At 48.3% G+C, this 19,003-nt stretch overlaps 1 protein-coding gene across 2 annotated transcripts; it reads right to left on the reverse strand.

The window, feature by feature from the left end:
* Positions 1 to 1,738: 1,738 nt before the first annotated feature.
* Positions 1,739 to 18,273, reverse strand: PCK1 (phosphoenolpyruvate carboxykinase 1). 2 transcript variants are annotated; one of them, XM_077160408.1, is made up of 10 exons: positions 18,101 to 18,273; positions 6,607 to 6,870; positions 5,933 to 6,114; positions 5,325 to 5,528; positions 4,995 to 5,182; positions 4,489 to 4,651; positions 3,820 to 4,044; positions 3,594 to 3,725; positions 2,971 to 3,066; positions 1,739 to 2,782 (listed from the first exon to the last, which is right to left on the reverse strand). In XM_077160408.1, the coding sequence occupies exons 2-10, from the start codon at positions 6,828 to 6,830 to the stop codon at positions 2,328 to 2,330; spliced, it is 1,869 nt and encodes a 622-aa protein (XP_077016523.1). In that variant the 5' UTR covers positions 6,831 to 6,870; positions 18,101 to 18,273; the 3' UTR covers positions 1,739 to 2,327. The 2 variants fall into 2 exon arrangements, with proteins under 2 accessions (XP_077016523.1, XP_077016514.1); XM_077160399.1 differs by lacking the exon at positions 18,101 to 18,273 and adding an exon at positions 7,047 to 7,130.
* Between the last annotated feature and the right edge of the window lie 730 nt (positions 18,274 to 19,003).

Raw genomic sequence — 19,003 nt, forward strand, 5'->3', positions numbered from 1 at the left:
CCTCTCTGAGCCTGTGTTGGCCACCTGCAAAGTGGGCTAGGCCGCATGTCTTCCTGCCTCTCAGGGTCCGAGGGCAGGACAAGATAATGATGGGAAGTGAGCTCATAGCATCCCCACTGTTGTAACCCGAGGTCTTGGCACAGAAACCAAGACCTTGGAAATGGATAGAACCCCCAGGAGGCACGGTTTGGGAAAACTGAGTCAGGAACCAAGAGCAAGCGCTAAGTCCCTTGGGCCCCCTCAAAACTCTTATGTGGTTTAACTGACCTCCTCTAGGCTGTCCACCAGGCTTCCAGGGTCTGGCGGCAACATGGTCACACTGGCTGGGAGGTGACACTGGGTAGGAAACCCATGAGCTGTCCACCTTTGTAAAGAGAGAGGGAAAACCTCTGAAGGCCTCGCCTAGTCCTCCCAGGCATTTTAACAAGGATGCCCACACGATACTCTGGCAGCCCCTCTCTGGGGTCCGAGAAACTGCCTGGGAGGCCACGGGGAGTGGGAAAACGGAGGCTGGAGGCCTGGATCTGGACACCCTCCCAGCCTCCTGCAGAGGGCCTCCAGTTTTGTCTCTTTGAGATGTTTGGTTTCTGAGTCAGAGTCAAGAAAGTACTCTGCGACTGAAAGAAGCAACAGGTTTGGAAGCTGCTGGTTTAAATTAATACAGCAGGTAGCATTTAATTCCTTCAAATGTTTTTTTCCCCATCAGTGGTTTTTGGTGTTATAATGCACTGATTTCTCTGGAGAGTTGGGTCAGACTTTCAGCTCCTGAAAGGGGGAGAAAACTGCAGCTGCTATTACCTGGCTCAGAGGGGCACTGGCCTCAGTTTCCCACCTATCAAACTTGGGGATTGCATTCACTCTCCAGGTGGAGCTGCTGTAAGGAGCAAAGGGGTTTAGGGGAATGAGCAGGTCCGTGAGCTGTGAAAGCCAGAAGCCTGAGGTGTCGTGGTGAACCTGAGAGCAAGCCTGCTCACTCGGGTGTGGTAAAAACGAAAGCCAATTCAACAGCCTAGGCCCAGGGATGAGAAAACAACTTGAGGGAAGTAGCATTTATCTGCAGAATGAAGGTGCAATATAAAGTGTATGGCTTGTTTGGATTGTTCCGGAACACCCAATAAAATGCCGGCAGCAGCAGAGAAGGCCTGGGGAGGGCTTGAGACCCAGCTGGGGCCAAACCACACCATTGTCTCTTCCCATAAACAGTCCAACAAGATGCTTGGTATACAGAAGGAGCTCAATTAATGCTTGTGTCATGGTAGATTCCTGCAGCTTCCTTCAGAAGAAAAATTTTCTCTCTACCCTCTTCCCCTGGGGATGACCCTCTACCCTCTTCCCCTGGGGATGGTAGAGAGAAGGAGTTGGTGGACACAAGAAGACCATGCAATCTACAAAAGGTCATTCCTGTGCATAGCAGCACACCCCAGACCCACAAGTCTGCCAAAAAGCATGTGTCTAAGACTCCCTGCTACAGGTACAAAAGCCCCACCATTTTAGGTTCCATAGACACTGATCAGAGCCTGGCGCCACGTTGCCTCTGGTTGTCACTGTCCTTGCTCAGGCCTCTGCCACTGGGCTCCCTCTGCTCCCTCCATCCACTCAACCCACCCCTGTTCATGGGTGATCCTGAACATCCCCCACGTCTTCAAGGGAACTGTGGACTCCAAGGTGTTTAATCACAGACACCTCTTCTCTTAGTGGTTCAAATAAGAAAAATAAAGCAAAGCAAATCCATCTTTTCTATAAAAGTTTATTCTGTGATTTTTATAAGAAGCAGTAGGGAACAACTTGAAATTATATAAAGGTAAGGAACTACGGTATACAAAAATAATTTAAGAACACATATTAGTAATAAAGAACTGTTTCTCTTTAGCAATGACTAGTAGGTTATCTTTCCCAAGATTTTTTCAAAGGTATTAAATATATTTATTTTAGATAATAGTACATATGGACTTACACACAAAAATGCCACACATACACACACACACACACACACACACAAAGAGCTCAAGTAGTTTTTTGTTTCTGTGCATTCTAGCTAACTGATATAGCTAAAGTGGAAAAAAAAAAAAAGATAAAAAGTCTGAGTGTTCTTAAAGTTGACCAAAATCTGCACAGGAGAGGAAGTGCTGGGGATGTGCCAAGATTCCCGCTCCCAGTCTGTGGCTCTCACGTGAACAATTAGAGTGTGCCTTTGGAATGTGTTCATTGGCGTGGTCATTCTCAGGCTGTGGGTGGCAGCAGTCGAGGAAACTCCACCTTCCCTTGGTCCCAGTGAAGCTTACCGATCGGAAAGGGGATGCTTTTAAAAGTGAGGTTCTCAGATCTGACTACATCTGGCTTAGTCTTTGCTTCAGGGCTAGGACCTCTCTCTCAATTTCATACGGAAGGTCAGCGTTGACTTGCTCCTCCAGGTACTTCTGGATCTCCTCCACCTCCTTCTCCCAGAACTCCTTGGAGATGCTGAAGAGCTCCTCCACGTCCACGCTGCCAAGGCCTTTCAGATTCAAGGCACCCTCTGCGGGGACATAGCCTATGGGCGTGAGCCTAGCGCAGTCTTCTCCATTGATTCTGTTGAACATCCACTCCAGCACCCTGGAGTTCTCTCCAAAGCCTGGCCAGAGGAATTTGCCTTCTCTGTCCTTCCGGAACCAGTTGACATGGAAGATCTTGGGCAGCTTGGCTGCTGGGTGCTGGGCCATGCTGAGCCAGTGGGTCAAGTATTTACCAAAGTTGTAGCCAAAGAAGGGCCTCATGGCAAAGGGGTCATGCATGATAACTTTACCTATAAAAGAGAGAGGAAACGCCATTGGTAAATGATGTTCTCCTCAGACAACAGTGGCTACCATTTATTGTTGACATAAGCAAGCTTGGCGTTCTTTCTTTCTCTTTTTCTCTCTTTCCAAACATATACACACAAAGCCGTAATCACCCTTCTTTGAACTCTAGGTTCAAACCTTGACTTTGATTTACCTTTGTGCTCAGCGGCTGCTGTGGCCTCCGATCTCATGGCTGCCCCCACAAATACGCCGTGCTGCCAGCTGAGAGCCTCATAGACTAGAGGGACACCTGTTCAGGGACAAAGAAATGGTTCTTAAAGGCTCCGACATGCAGACTCTCAGGCTAGCAATGTCATCTTAAAGATTAGAAAGACATAGCTAAACAACATCTTTCTAATTCAGCTAATTTTGCATTCCCAAAGCTAAAGCTAAAGTGCAGAAAACCACAGAGTCGAAACTACCCCACTGTGGGATGCATGGGTGGTTCAGTGGTAGAATGCTTGCCTTCCATGAAGGAGACCTGGGTTCGATTTCTGGACCTTGCACTGCAAACAAGCAAACAAAAAAAAACTACCCCATTGTGGCTATGCCAAGAAAAACAAACTCGGTTAAAATACATTAGATCAAGGACCAGAAAGGTCCTACATGACAAAAGTGTTGCTTCTACACTTGAACTTGCCAATCACCTTGGAAAGGAAGCTCCTGATCCTTGACTCCCTCTGACTAGGTCATAGCCCACGGAAAAAGAAAGATTTCATGGGTATCCTTCTGTGGCCAACACCCCCCATTCCCAGCCTGAATGAAGGAGAGGCTCACCAGTAGGCCTGCGGCCTCCAAAGATGATGCCCTCGATGGGGACACCTTCCGGAGACTCCCAAGCTGGGTCAATGATGGGGCACTGGCTGGCAGGGGTGCAGAACCGTGAGTTGGGGTGGGCGCAAGGTTCCCCTACAACAAAAAGAGAGAAAGAGGCCCATTGGGACCCGGCCCGAGCAGACGGCACCTGCAGCTTGCAGCACATGACCTCTGAAATGGGCCTTACCATCCTCTGGCCTCCACTCCTTGTTCTTCCATGAAGTGAGTGTGACACCTGCAGCCAGAGGCTCTTCAATGCCCTCCCAGTAAATGCCCCCATCGCTGGTCTCGGCCACATTGGTGAAGATCGTGTTCTTCTGGATGGTCTTGATGGCATTGGGGTTTGTCTTCACAGAAGTTCCAGGGGCAACACCAAAAAACCCATTCTCTGGGTTGATAGCCCTTAAGTTACCTGGAAAGTTTTAAGCCAGAGAAGTAGAAGTGAATGTTTTAGCAAAGCATAACATGCATTCTTATATCGTGCTGGGCTTTTTACACCAAGTTCTCAAAACTTTTTTCCCTTCTCTAGAATACGCATTCATCTTTTCTTATCAAAGCATTATATTACATGTTGAGACTTTTACAACTCCTTTTATCCTCATTAGTTTTCCACCAATACAATTTTGACAAATTTATGTATGTAAATGAAAAGCAACATATGGCCCCATTTGAATCCAGATTCAATATTACATGAGAGGATGTTTACAGAATACATATGTCTAAGGATCTGAAAAATCTCAGTAACTGAATTGAAAATCTTCCGCACACTGTGGGCATAGAAGAAGTTGACACATTTTGGGGGCCAACGATTCTTTTTAGGCCGACTATGACCAACAGCTGGGCTGAGAAGCGTTACCTTGCTCGTCAAATTTCATCCAGGCAATATCATCGCCGACACACTCAATCTTCCAGCCCGGGAGCGTGGGGGTCATCATGGCAAGGTTGGTCTTCCCACAGGCACTCGGAAACGCCGCTGCCAGGTACTTCTTCTCACCCTCAGGGTTGGTAATACCCAGGATCTGGTGGCGGATAAAATGCCTCATTAAGATCTTGGTTCCTTTCTCCCCCAGGGGTCAGGGCTTCAGTCCAGGAACGCGTTATAGCCTCCCTACCACTGCAGGTACCAGTACCAAGTCATGCTTTTAAAACAGTAAATCCCAAAGGAGCTCTATGAGTCCCATTATGTCTGGGATCCTTCCCCAGGAGATACCCTAGTGCCTTACTTCTGACCAAAGGGATTTCTCCATCTCTCCTGGCCTGCACACACGCACGAGACGGGAGTTGGAGCGCCGTTTGTATCTGCCACCCAGTCCCCCGAGAGGCCTGCTACTGCGGGCGGTCAGGGCGTCCCTGCCCCCTCACCAGCATGTGCTCCGCCAGCCACCCTTCCTCCTTGGCCAGCCGGCTGGCCAGCCGGAGAGCGAAGCACTTCTTCCCGAGGAGAGAGTTCCCGCCGTAGCCACTCCCAAAGGAGATGATCTCTCTGCGGTCTGGGAGGTGGGCGATGAGCGTCAGCTCCGGGTTGCAGGCCCAGTTGTTGATCAAGGGCTCTGCCAAGAGGATGTGTCTCAGGTGAGCGCACTGCCTGCCTACTCGGGGGTCCCCGGGGCGTGGGTAGCCGGCCCGTGCCAGGGAGTAAGGCAGAACTGACTTTTTAAACTCTAACTCTGGATTTTGAAATGAGAAGCTTACCTTTCAAAGGCAAAGGGCACCCGACGGAATGGAGGCACTTGACAAATTCCTTATCGCCCAGCGCTTCCAAGACCGGCGCGCCCATCCGTGTCATGATTCGCATGCTGGCCACCACGTAGGGCGAATCGGTCAGCTCGATGCCTATCTTGGACAGGGGTGAGCCCAGCGGCCCCATGCTGAAGGGGATGACGTACATGGTGCGACCTGCGGGCCGGGTCAGGAGCACTGGTGAGTGTCGACCTGAGACGCTCAAAGGCAACTTCTCCTGGGCAGACCTGCTCTCACAGTCCCCATTAGCCCCCACATTCAGAGGAGTCCACTGGGAAGTGAGCAGCGTGCAAAACTGAAAGAGTTCCCATGCTGTGCAATTGGGTTCCAGCAAGATAGTTAAAATCCATATGCACGGAGATATTTTTTTGTGTTCACATGAGATGGTAAAGCCAGAAACAACGTGTGCATTTTCAATACAGTACCAATTTCACAAATGGAATTTTGACGGCTATTAGAGGCCACCAGGGTCTCCATTACTATTTAGAATTACTATTAAGACAGATGCTATAGGGAAAGGTTTGCTGATATTTTGCCCAGTGAAATAAATGTTTATTCACCTTTCATGCACCCTGGAAATCGGGCATTGAATGCTTTCTCAAAGTCATCCTCCGACATCCAGCGACCCAGCTGGCTGAGGCCTGCTTTGGGAATAGGCACCGTGTCCCTCTGTTCTTGGGTAACAATGACTGTTTTGCTTTCGATCCTGGCCACATCCCTGGGGTCAGTGAGAGTCAACCAGCTGCAGAAAGAGAAAGCACAGGGGTTAGGAATTGAGAGGGAAGGGCTGCTGTTCTGTGCTGCGTCTGTGCCCAGGAGCCCCTGCAGCCAGCACCATCTGGGGATGGACAATCGTCCTTGTCATCGTGTTCTCCACCACGCCCAGCAGGCTGCTGAGCTCACTGAAGATGCTCAGAAAGCTTGAACAGCTAAACCTACCAGGACCCAGTTAGGGAGACTCTTGCTAGACCATGAGCTAGGTTTTTAAGAATGAGAACTGTCCTCTTTCACTTTTATCAATGATCTGGCTTGCCGAGAGCTATCATATGTGTCATCTCATCTAAGGCTTGGGCTGCTCTACCAATGTCATAAAATTAAAGTTTCTATGATTCTGACTTTAAAAAAAAAATTATTCAAGAGTCTACAACCCTCAGAAAGGTCTAATTTGACGCTCTCTACCAATACCAAGGAGACAAGGAGCCCCACGGGTAAGAGCGGTGGGGCCCAGACTTACCAGTTGTCATACTTTCTCAGCCTCTTGGTCATGCCCTGTGCTTCCAGGTTGTCCAGCAGCCGCTGGTTCTCCCCCTCGGAGCCGTCGCAGATGTGGATGAGGTCGGGCTGGCACAACCTGGCGCTGCTCTCCACAAACTCCCGCACCGCCTGGGGCAGGCCATCCAGGCTGCCCTGCACCACCATGGCTGAGAAGTTCGGGCTGTTTGGCAGCTGGGGAGGCATCTCTGCAGATCTGTGCTGAGGGGCACGGACGCCGAGTTACCTGAAATAGAAAACACGGGCTTTCTGAGCACAACCTCAGAAGGCCCTGTCGAGCCAAGCCCGATGGGCTCTGTTTGGGCTTCTCATCACCAGCTGGCTGTCCGTCTATGTTAAAAGAAAATGAGATCGTGCCATGTTAGTAAATTTTAGAAATGTAAATAAGAAAGCTCTGCTTACGTTTCTCCCCTTTGGGTGCTCTTGACGAGAGATGGGTCCCACGGTTTCTTTCCAGGTTCTTCCCACTGGTGAGCACGTGTTCCCTGGGGGAAGGCTGTGTTGGGGAGTGGAGGCTCCTGGCCTTACATACTGTGCGGGGAGGAGAGGGGGGAAGGCGGGGCCCCTGGGTGGCACCCTGGAGGCTTGTCTCTGACATCAGGGTCAGATTGCTGGATCACAGCCATGGTCCACTATCCTTTGGACTGACTCACCACAATAAACCGCAGGGGATAATCATTGAACAGATTACTGTTAATGAATGCGGGGTAGGGGGAGACCTCTGGCCCCTGGACCAACTACGGCAAGTCCTTACACAACTTCTGATGGACTCAACTTTGACCTAGTTCACTACTGATGCAAAACACATTGCCCTTTCCTTGACGGGCATGGGGCGTCGAGGACAAGACTGGCCGGAGTGCCTCCCGCACCTCAAGGGCTGCTGGCAGCACATTCTGTGTGCCGGTGGCTGTTGGTGGGCAAAACACTGCAGTGACGAGGGGTCACTCATAGTCAAAGGCTCCCACTGAGAGGGGGCCGTAAAGTGGGAGGATGCCTAGCTCAGGGCTACTCACTTTACTGAGTGCACCCACCCACCCCCATCCCCAAATAGAAACTCGGAGAGGACAGGGACTTGGGCCTGTGGTGGCCTCTGCTGTGTCCATCCATGGTGGAGTCTGGATGGTTCACGCCGGGCACTTTTCCAAGTGCTTCACATCGACTAACTCATTAGGTCCTCACCACGCTCTGAGGTGGAGACTATGTACAGACAAGGAAACTGAGGCACAGAGCTGTCCAGCAGCTACTCCCAGCCCCTGGGGAGCAGAGGGAGGATTTGAACTCAAGCAAGCTGGGGTCTGGAGCACCACATCAAATTGTCCCTCAAGAGGTGCCACTGTCTCTTCTAGAATCTTCCAAGGACACTCCAAGCAATTCTAGGCTGAGTGTAGTCTGTCCTGGAGTCGAATGGACACTTTGTGCCACCCTTGCAAGTCCAAGAATTAGGGAAGTGGAGGGGGCTTGGCAGTTTTGCTAGATTACACTTAAGCAATGAGACCTTTATAACAGTTGTAAAGAATTTGCTTTGCAAGTCGTTAACCTTCAGTCCAATTTAACGAACTACTGAAGCCAGCTTGTTTTAGTTTAGGGAGCACTGGGTGAGAAGTCAGGAGAGCCAGATCCCAGCCCCAACTCCCCACAGCCAGCCAGATGGCTCAGCAGGAGCTTGTCAACCAGGGGGTGGGGTGGGGGGCACTCATCCCTCCTCCCCCTGGGGTGTGGGGTGACCAGCTAAGATCATGCTCCTGTACTTTGTAAAGACCCGAGGCAAATACAAAGCTCTGTGACTGTCCATCTCAACTCAAGGGCATTTAGAGGGCTATGCAGCGGCAGCTTTAGATAAGCACCTGTCACTGACTTCCACCCAAGGATGTGTTTCATTTACTCAGCTCTTCTAGTCAACCTATTGGGTCTTTCACTCTGAATACAATATGAGACTTTTTATTAGTATAAAATTATTTCTCATCAAGATCACTAGAATCCTTTACAAGTGGCACTGTAAGCCGATAAAAGTTTGTGCTGTATACAAATCCAGCAACAGCAAAATACCCAGGCGCTGAGGGACACTTTCTTAGCACCTGATATCTGGGAAACTATCTAACAAACGTGAGGCCCCCACAGCACACGTTTCCACCCAGGCATCTCTTCTACCGAGCTGAGAGCTGTCCCCATTTGGCTGAGAAAGCTGTGAGTGGTCTTGATTCCCTGGAAGAGCATATAGATGGAAATAAAAGTGAGAGTCCAGAACTTAACTGCAGCCCCACTGCCCGTAAAGTCATCGTGCTTATACTGTCACCAGAAAGTTAGGATATAAGGGATGATTATGAGTACTGTATCATTTCATAGATATTCCTTTATACTTTCCAGAAGATTAGAGGAAACACAGGGAAATACCTGAAATCTCTGAACTGTAATCCAGCTGCTTTGATCTCTGATAATGATATTACAGCCTTTATCTTGTGCCCTTGTGATTATAAAAACTTTGTGACTGACCCTCACTAGTATATATTTTGTCTGGTTTTTCAGCCTAGAGTCTTATGTTTACCAAAGATAGCCCCTAACATTTATGAAGGGCTTTGAGTCAATCCAGAACTAACCCACTCTAATTTCAAAGTTATCTTGATAACCCAAACGGGATGTAACCAAAAGGGGCCCATCTGACATGCAGTAGCTTAGACTTTAACCTATAAGTCACCTATCCTTCAAAATAATACTAAAAATCACACCTGTCATCAGATTAAGGCCTTCATTTTCTTATATACATCCTGTGACTAAGCATGTAATCAATCTGTGCATGCTCAATATTGATATCACCTCTAATTATATCACCTAGAGCCACTGTGCTCATTTTCCTAAAACCTGCCCCTTTTTTTATTTTTTGCATGGGCAGGCACTGGGAATCAAACCTGGGTCTCCAGCATGGCAGGTGAGAATTCTGCCACTGAGCCACGGTCGCACTGCCCCCTGCCCATCTTTTGATACTATAAATTATCAGAGTTACTGCAGTTTGGGGAGACATATTTTAGGCTGATAGGCCATCTGATCTCCTGCTTCATGCCTAGTGAATAAATCAGCAATAAACTAACTCTTTGTCTTACTTTGAAACCCTGGTGTTTCAGGAATTGGTCATTTGAGCACATCAGGCTAGAGAGCCCATCACTTTTCTATCAATATTCTGAGGCTCCTGGGAGGGAAGCCACAAGATCAAGTTAAAACAAGTAGGAACAGCCACCCTGCCATGGTCATTTAATTGCCCACTTTTACAGTGTGGGAGGGTGGCTGTTTAGGTTTGCTAAAGCTGCCAGAATGCAACATACCAGAAATGGGCTGGCTTTTTCAAAGAGGATTTATTAGATTACAAATGTATAGTTCTAAGGCCATAAAAATGTAAAAACTAAGGCATCAACAAGAGAAACCTTCACTAAAGAAAGGTCGATGGTGTCTGGGGTTCCTCTGTCACATGGGAAGGCACATGGTGACTTCTGCTGGCCCTTCTCTCCTAAGATGGTTTCAAAATGTCTCTCTCAGCTCCTGTGGGTCCTTCTAGCTTTTCCTGGAGCATTTTTCTTACTCCAAGCATGTGAGCACTTCCTCAAAATGTCTCTCTCCCAAAAGACTCCAAGTAAGCAGATTAAGACCCACCTTGAATGGGCAGGGTCACATCTCCATGGAAACCATCTAATCAAAAGGTCCCACCCAACAACAGGTCTGCACCCACAAGATTGATAAGAGCATGGCTTTTCTGGGGCACATGACAATTTCAGACCAGCATGTGGCAGTATTCCTCTGTGACCCCACCTTGTCAAAAACGCTGAAAAGCAAATTTTGAGCTGCAAATTTACCTGAGAGTACAGAGTTCTCTGGGAGGAACATATGATAGAAATGGAAGGTCATGTTTTGAGAACATGGAGGCGGAAGCGTAGGCAATGTCCCTTTTCCCTCCACGGATGCTTGGAGGTCCCAGGGAACCACACTTTCCAGGGCCAGCGTTTTCTCCACTTGAACCACCGGCTTAGTTGTAGTTAGGCCTTGGGACTGAGGCTCTGCTGCTAGTTTTGCTGTGGAGGGCTGAGCTGAAACCCTGTGGAATCCCTGAGGACCCTGTCACCCTCCCTCGTGGGCTTTTCCATGCCTACCCAGTGGGGACGATGGTGCAGCTGGCCCACACCACGGAGTGCAAACACCACAGGGACCCCTTCACTCTTCAGGGACTACTTGGAAGACTTTTCTCTTAGCTCCAAGGCTGCTCTTTTTAAAAGTGTCTCAAAAAGTCAAGCCCAGATACAAAACCATTGTATATCATAGTTTCAAACCTAAAAGGAACTTCTTCACTACTCCTGCCTGAGGTTCCTTACGCTTCTTGTGGTGGTGTTAAACTGCCATTGATCTCTTTCCATTCCTTCTCTGGCTGCACCAACTCTATCTGTGGTGCAACATAATCAAAGAGGTTTAAAAAGTTAAAGTATTAAGTTCAATTTGCTGAAATTTCATTTTCCTTAGGAATCCTTGAACACAAACTTTTTGAAATGGCCAACTATGTCTCCCACACTGGGGATAAAACATGAGTAACATTGGGCTCTCACAGTACACCACGAAGAGATGCCTTATGCAATTTCCTTTAACGTTAAGTTAAACGTTAAGTACTTTCACTATCCTCCCCATTGTATAGGTCACATTCAGAAGCTCAGAGTAATCACATTCAAACGCCCCCTGAGCAGCTACTATTGTCATTTCAGGGGCATTTCTCTAGAAACCGGAAGCCCTCGACCTTCCTTTCCTCTATAAACCCCCAGTGCCTGGTCATCAAGCACATAATGGGCACCTTATGCATACTCACACCCAGGGCCAGCTTCATGAACTTAGAAGGGGTTTAGCACTCTGCAGCCACCATCTTGAAATTCTTAATGACTTTGCCTTCAAGTCTGTGCTTTGTGGATGATGTCGATGGGACAATGGAGTGGGCACCTCAGCTCCCATATAGTTGCCACCCTACCCCCACTGCCTCCTCTCCTCCTCGGGATGGGTTCTTGGCTGCCACACTCCCTGCTCTTCCCTGCCCAGTGACCACTACCACCCTCCGTCCTTGATGGTGGCCTGGGCAAGCTGTGGGGAGGATTGGGGTCGAGCTTGGGCAATTATGAGGGTCCCCACTCCCAAGTATCCCATGGCTATGCCACACCCGAAGGAGTGTAGGCAGAGACGTTGGAAGGATCGAAAACCGCTTTCAAACCAGAGGCCCTGCATTTTCACTTTGTCCTGGGGCCTGCAATTGCCTGGCCAGCCCTGCATATTACAGTGCTAAGCACTTTAAAAGCCAACTTCCCAGAAGAGTAGGAGAGGCAGCCCAAACGCCAGACCATCGGATTGATCGTCAGACTCCTAGAGGGTCCGGGCAGAGAAGAGACATGCGTGGTTAATCACCAGATCAATAGCTCCGCTCTGCAGGGGGTTGGGCGCTACATTTTGCTGTCCAGACCATGATCGATAATGACGACTGACAAGGGTGACATCACTGCAAAGCTCCTTCGTTAACGTGCCTCTGCAGTTCACCCCAAGGACACAAGGGGAGGTTCAAACCCGGGTCTCCCGAGGCCCTCTCCAAGCCAGGGGTCTGCCCACTGCAATTTTGTCCCAAGAACTTATCAGCAAAAAAAAGATCAGGCAGGCAGGGGTTAGGTCCCATTTTTATCTGTGTGGTGTCCCAGCCCCAGCTGTGATCTGAAGGAGGGAATTACCAACACTCTGCAAAGGCTTGGGGATATTCAGAGGGGAGAGCAGAGAGTAAGACAAAAAATGGGTAGAGCCTGCTAAGATTCAAAAGTAGTGAGCAGGTGAGGAGTGGGGATGGGGAGTGCCTATGATCCAGGTGAGTAAGGGGAGAGGTCGTGAATATGGGTGAAGTTCAACAGAGAGGCTCCTGAGGAGAGGCAGTTGTGACATACATTTGTGTTTCTTGACTACCTGGAGGCCAAAGACCAGAAGTTCCAAAGACCATCAGCATGAGTGCTTAGAGGCCATCTGGAACCGAGGCCACTGGTTTCCAAACGTGTTCTGGGAGATCTGAGGGATTCCTGAGCTTCCTCGTAGAGGAGGGTAGGGGAAGGTTGACCCAGAGTTCCCAGACCCCTCTCCAGCCACAGCCCCTTCACCTGCCTTCACCTGTTGTACTTTGCTGGCTTCCCCATGGAATTTTTGTTTAAGGAATTTCACAGCCAGAAAAAGTTTGAAATCCACCAATCCTGACCAATCCTTTCACTACAGAGATGAAACAACTGAGGCTCAAAGAGGGCAAATATGCTGTTTTCCCAAGCAAAGGAAATCAACTGTTAACACCATGCTCTCCCTACTGCACTGAGAAGAATACAGGAACTGAGCTCATTTCCCCTTGGGAGTGGCTGTGAAAGCAGCCCCAGGTTTAGGGACCTGAACTTGTGGGAATCACTCAGTGAACCAAAAAGAAGCAGAGGTTTTCCAAGAGACAATAAACAGCGTAAATTCCAAGTCTTGGTCAGAGGTATTTGCACAAGCCAACCCGCGTCTCATTGCTAGAGATACTGCTCCTGTTACCCGATTGGCTCCACGTGGAAGTTTTCATCAGCAGGAAACACTGTTGAGCCGTGTGATGATCTGCCGCACGGTCAGCAGCTGGGGTGATCTAGGTCATCCACCCCAATTGTGTTTGACGACAAATATTTAGATGTTTAACACCCATGGGGTAGTTCCAATGTCTCTGCAGTCGAGAAGGTATTTGTGCACAGTTGAATGAGTCAAGTTCCTATTTTGCTACCTTAGAATTGTATCAATGGGAGGGTCCTTAAAGGATGATGACGTCCAGACTTTTAACTTTGAAGACGCAGGAACAACAGCTCTGTGGAAGGGCAGGTGTGGGAGGGGGGTTTATCCAAAGCCACTCGGCTGGGATAGAGTCCAGCCTAAGGCCCAGGCAGGTGTCTGATCTCTTACCACCCCCACCAGTCCCCTGCCCCGCCCACACACCACTACCCAACCCATCCTTTCTCCTTCATTGCATGACCTCTTAGAGTTTTAGGACAAGAATCCTGGGCTGAATGGATGCATACCCAGAGGAGAAGACAATGTTTATCATCAGAGACTCTTTCCCCAGGAGGGGCAAAGGATTTTGCTTGCTTGCTTATTTTCTCCACAATGAAGAAATAAAAATGAATGTCAGTTCAAACCACTTTGCTTGGTGCATGTTAACGAAGCATGATTTTTTTTTGTCTGTATTTTATTTTATTAATATTTTTTAAATTTTTATTAATGAAACCAATCAACATATAATATGAACATTTTTTATCACATAGTTGCATATTCATCATCATGATCATTTCTTAGAACATTTGCATCAATTCAGAAAAAGAAAAACAGAAAAAAAATTCATACATATCGTACCCCTTACCCCTCCCTTTCATTGATCACTAGCATGTCAATCTACTAAATTTATTTTAACATTTGTTCCCCGTTATTTATTTATTTATTTATTTAATCCATACCAAGCATGATTTTTGCTGCAAAGATTTACACATAAGACATGTTCAGTTAATGCTAATATCCAGGTGTTAGAAAACTTTTAGAGGGCTAATTATCTCCCATTTCGATCATTAGTGATCCATGAAAACAGCGAATCCATACAATCTTGTTTATTTTCTTTGGAGGTTTCTCCATCAAGTTTATGCAGCAGCATCCAGCAGCTCTGGCCTTGCAGAAATGATGCACTCTTTGGAGCTCGACATTACACGCCACAGTGGCTCCGGACTGCATCCATCTCCCTGAGTGATTTTGCCCTTCAGAGAGCAGGGTCACCTCCATCGCCCACGCGATACTGACAATTACCTTACAGGGAGGCTGCAGCACAGGGTGAAGATGGAAGAATCACCCTCAAAGTCAAGACATCTTCTTACCATGGGAAATAATAACGTTCCTGGTTGTTTCAGCCATTTGAATTGGGCTGTCTGTTGTTTGCAGCTAAAAAGCATCCTAAGCACCCGGTCCACCACAAACTAAGATGCAGGGGACCTGGGTGGGTTCTAGTCCCAGAAACCCAGAAACCTGTCTGGGTCTCACATTCCTCACCTCTAAGGCCCTTTGCATCTGTCCTGATCTGTTGCTTTATCACTGGGCACATTTGCTGCCATGGATTCCATAATCCCTGATGGGTTTGGGATGGTCTTACTTCCCTCTCACCTCCACTCGCCTGGTCTGGATGACTGATCGCAGTGCCCAGTAATAAAATGGGAGATAATTAGCCCTCTAAAAGGTTACTAACACCTGCATATTAGCATTTACTGAGCATGTAAATGCTATTAAGCCTCTATTCATGCTAGGAGCCCAGATTCATTGCTTTGAGGCTGCATGTATCTATGAAAATGGATGGTTAAAGGAATAAGCCTGGAAACTCAAGTCCACAACTCCTTCTGGTGGAAAGACAGTTCATCAACATTAGACACAGTTAAAAACTCTGGTTTGCTCTTATTTCTTATGCTGCTGCCTCAGTCCTCTTCTTCAGGTTGCATACCAGGATTTTTGCCTAAATTCCTCAATCTCCCACCATTCCCACTTATCCTGAACCTTTGTTGGTATCTGAGTTTGAGCGGTGAGTGCACTAGTTGCGTAAATCGGCTCTGCCTGGTCTTTTAAAATGCCAGTGCTCCATCTGTATGGGACTCTGGACAGACCGATGTAAAACTGGGAAGAGGGACAGATGGCTCCATACTGACGCTGCCCACCACTGGGTGTTCTTTGGGTGGGTTCTTTGTTCTCATCTCCGTCTCTCGTCTCTAAACTAAAACACCGCTTTTGATTCAATGCGCCTATGATTTCAGGTCCTATAGAGGGAGGAAGCCCATTTTCTGTGAAAGTCTGCAGCAGACTGAGAATAAATCTGCTGCTTGATACTATTCTAAATACATTTGTTGAAAAGGCAGTAGCACCAGGCAAAGTCGGGCAAAAAGAACTAATTGCATAGTAACCACAAAAACAATCCAACACACTTATTTTGCAGTGAGAAAATGGATTCACTTTGCAGCCCAGTTAACTCTATTGGAAATGACAATAATTGCTTGGGAACGGAGTGGGCCCTTTCCCCTGCTCCCCGGTAACTGTGTGAATTGTTCCACTTGTCGCTCTAATGTTGCAACTCGGAGCAAAAATATCTTCTCTGATCCACACTGGGGATCATTCTTAAAACTCAGTAAGTCTAACTCACACGGTCAGCAACTCTTCTGGGAGATGGGGAGGGGCAGACTTTATACCTTCGAGACTCAGGGACAGATCACCAAGGACTGGGATCCAGGAAGCAAGTCTTGTCAGAGACTGGGGCGTCTAACTCAGCTAGAAACCTGAAATATTTCTCAGTAGAAATAAAGTGAAAATGAAGCCCCTCAGAACAGCTGTCCTCAGTCTCACAGCCACAGAAAAAGCTCTTTTTCTCAAAAATGACCACAGACTCTTGACAAAAAAAAAAGATGCCGGCCAATGAGCCGCCTTTCCAGAACTAGCTTGCATTGCTCTAGAGAGGCAAGCAAGAAAGGGAAATGGTAAAGGAGGAAAGGAGCTTTCGCGTCGGGGATGCTTAAAGAAAAAGTGAAATTGTTGAAGGGATGAGTAAACTGCTGGCTGCTGGGCATTGCAAGCCGGGAGAGGGGGAGAAGTTCATGTTTGCCATAAATCGGCATTTCAGACCGGAAAAGTGGGAAGTGGTGTGGAAAGGGGACACTGCATTCACCTATGGGGGAGAAGAAATCTTTACCTCCCGGGCAAGTTGAATTCTGGGAAGCCAAGACCTACAATTGTTCTCATCCAGGTTATATGAGCATCTTTCCCTGTCACGGCACAGGAAGCTGTGATGCAAAAGGCCCCTTTCTGCATTCCTCTCTGTATTGTCCCGAGTTGACCCCGCAAGACCAGCAAGGTGTAGGGGAGAGACGACTGATTTGGGGACTGGACCCAACTCTCGAAAGCCCTTTGGGACGCTCTCTCTAAGAACACAGCCAGCTGCTCCAGGGAGGTCTGGGCTTTTAGGCAATCAATGGGTTGCTCAACCTCCCTGAACAGCTGATCCTACTTGGCCACCAAGGCCATAGAAACAAGGGACTGGCTCAATAGCTTGGCCAGCCCATTGAGTCCATGGCTGGCTTTTTTGTGGGGCAGCATAGCGCTCATTGGCACGGATGCTGGAAAAGACGCTTCGATCTGTATTTCGGTCTTAGTCAAGTCATAGCTTTGATGCTTCCTCAGTTTCTCCTCTGTAAAATGAGGATAATTACAGCACCTGCTCCAGAGGCTAGTTAGTTAAGAGGCTAGTAAGACCACTCAAGTGAACATACTGCAAAGCATGCCTGACACAACTGAGCAAACACTCACACATGCTAGGAGGGAGAGAAAAGCATAGTTCTTTATGGGTGCAAATTCTTGCACTTACTGATTTAACCACTGGCTCCCATGGGGCACTGGGCGGGGTGGGGGAAGGAGGCAAAGAAGTAAAGTCCAGAGTCCCTGTCACTAAGAAGACCGTGTTCCCACTCCTCGTAGCATCCTCCGCAACCCAAACTGTGCCAGGCACCTGGTAGGTGCTCAGCAAGTGCCTGCTGAAGACAGTCAGTTGGGAAGGCAAGCTCTTTCCAGACACGGGTTGCCCCCGCCTGGCCACAGACTGACTGCCAGAAAGACACAGGCCTCAATGCACCCACTCCCTAATCAATCCCTAAGTACAGAGCTTCAGGAGTATCGCCTCAGGTTTTTATTTAACTTTTTCATATGCTTTCTTCTTGACTCTTCTTCCCCCTCATTTCCTTGACTCAGATTTATGTGATGATGAGCGTGGAGCAGCTCGCTCATTTTTCACTCCCGACACTGCCATTCCCTCGGCTTCCTCAGCAACCCAGAGCACGCACTGCAGCCTCATTGAAGCCATCCCAAGCAGACATTTTTCCGAACTGCAGAGTTTATTTTCCGGAAGTCCCACAGCACATTCTCATCATTGTGAGCATCGAGAGCCACAAGTCACACACGCGTTCAGTAAAATAGGGACCCTACATAACCCGAGTCCTTCTGGAAGTCCTGTGAGTTCCTGTCAAAGGAGCTCCTATTAGCAGCACTTGGAAGCTCATCATGAATATTGGTAAACACTTCTGGTTGGAGACTCCTCTTGACAACTTTGATAAATGGCTGGATTCATTTTCCACCTGGCCCGACTCATTCCAATTTCAAGCCGCTGAAAAGATCCTTTTTTCATTTGCCCTGTGCTAAGTGCTGAGACACGAACAAAAGTCCGTTCCCTAGCTGGGTACCTAATTTTTATTAATAATATCTTCACTCTATCAATCATTGTTAACTAAAGGGAACATTTGGAGAAATTAATTTAAACCTGGCAAGAGGACACATGGCAGCCCATTACGCATTCCCTCCCCAGTGAGTTCTACAGTGCCAGCTCCATCACTAACCGGTGAGGTGACTCATCTGTCTGGGCTCGGCATTCTCCAGCAGAGGAGAGCATCCCCCTCCAAGGCGTCTCTTGTGCAAGGGGCTATGCTAGTAAACTTTTCCAATTGCTTCCTTAGACCCCACCTCGTTCCCCAGAAGAGGGGGAGGGGTGGTCTCCAACCAACCAAATCTGTGTGTGTTGGGGGCTTGTCTTCGGTGAGGATGTCACAAAGATTCCTTCCACCTGGCCCCACTGTTCCACGGGCTATTTGTGAAAGTTGGGTCTCTACTCTTTTGCCCATGGGTAGCACGTAATGAAACATGGAGCTGCAGCAGAGGCAGAGGGGCTGAATCTCGGGCTTAGGAAGCAGCTGGGATCATGAGCAGCCACGATGCCTGGAAACAATCCGAGAGGCCACGATGAGGTTTCCACCCGGCAGCTGGAGGAGGGCTCTTACGCTTTGTGTCCCTGGGGGCTCCTTCTACTGACCTTCTCCACCCACCCAACTGAACCAAGAAATCCCACAGCAGTCTCCCATCTGCAACCTCCTTATCAAAGGGAAAAAGATGCCATGCCAGGACCCACCCCTCAAGGACTCATGCTAATTTCTATTCAACAAAACACAACTTCCGGCCCCCAGGATGAAAGTTTGGAGGCACTCAAGCTTAGGGTACTTCTTTACAAAATGCAATAAACCAGAAAAGAAGAGCGATTGGATTTTCAATGAGCTGCCCCATGGTAAGAAATTAAAAGTTCAGGTGCTTTGCATTAAGTAGGTTTTAAAAATACCTGTATTTTATATTCATCTGTTTTCCCATAGGTGGCGCCATGTTCGCCATGTTCCTACGCAGCCACAGGAACTACGCCCATGTTAGCAGGCAAAATGGCCGCCCCTAGTGTGCACCTTCCTAGCAGGTGCCGC

The sequence above is a fragment of the Tamandua tetradactyla genome, chromosome 1 (assembly GCF_023851605.1).
Source record: "Tamandua tetradactyla isolate mTamTet1 chromosome 1, mTamTet1.pri, whole genome shotgun sequence".
NCBI classification, from domain to species: Eukaryota; Metazoa; Chordata; class Mammalia; order Pilosa; family Myrmecophagidae; genus Tamandua; species Tamandua tetradactyla.

Bases quoted from the DNA above. Each gene is read 5' to 3' on its own strand.
- PCK1 (XM_077160408.1), bottom strand. From the start codon at position 6,830: ATGCCTCCCCAGCTGCCAAACAGCCCGAACTTCTCAGCCATGGTGGTG. The intron at 6,115-6,606 runs GTAAGTCTGGGC...CTCTTTCTGCAG, and splicing joins CTGAGAAAGTATGACAACTG to CTGGTTGACTCTCACTGACC. The intron at 5,183-5,324 runs GTAAGCTTCTCA...TCCTCTTGGCAG, and splicing joins GTGCCCTTTGCCTTTGAAAG to AGCCCTTGATCAACAACTGG.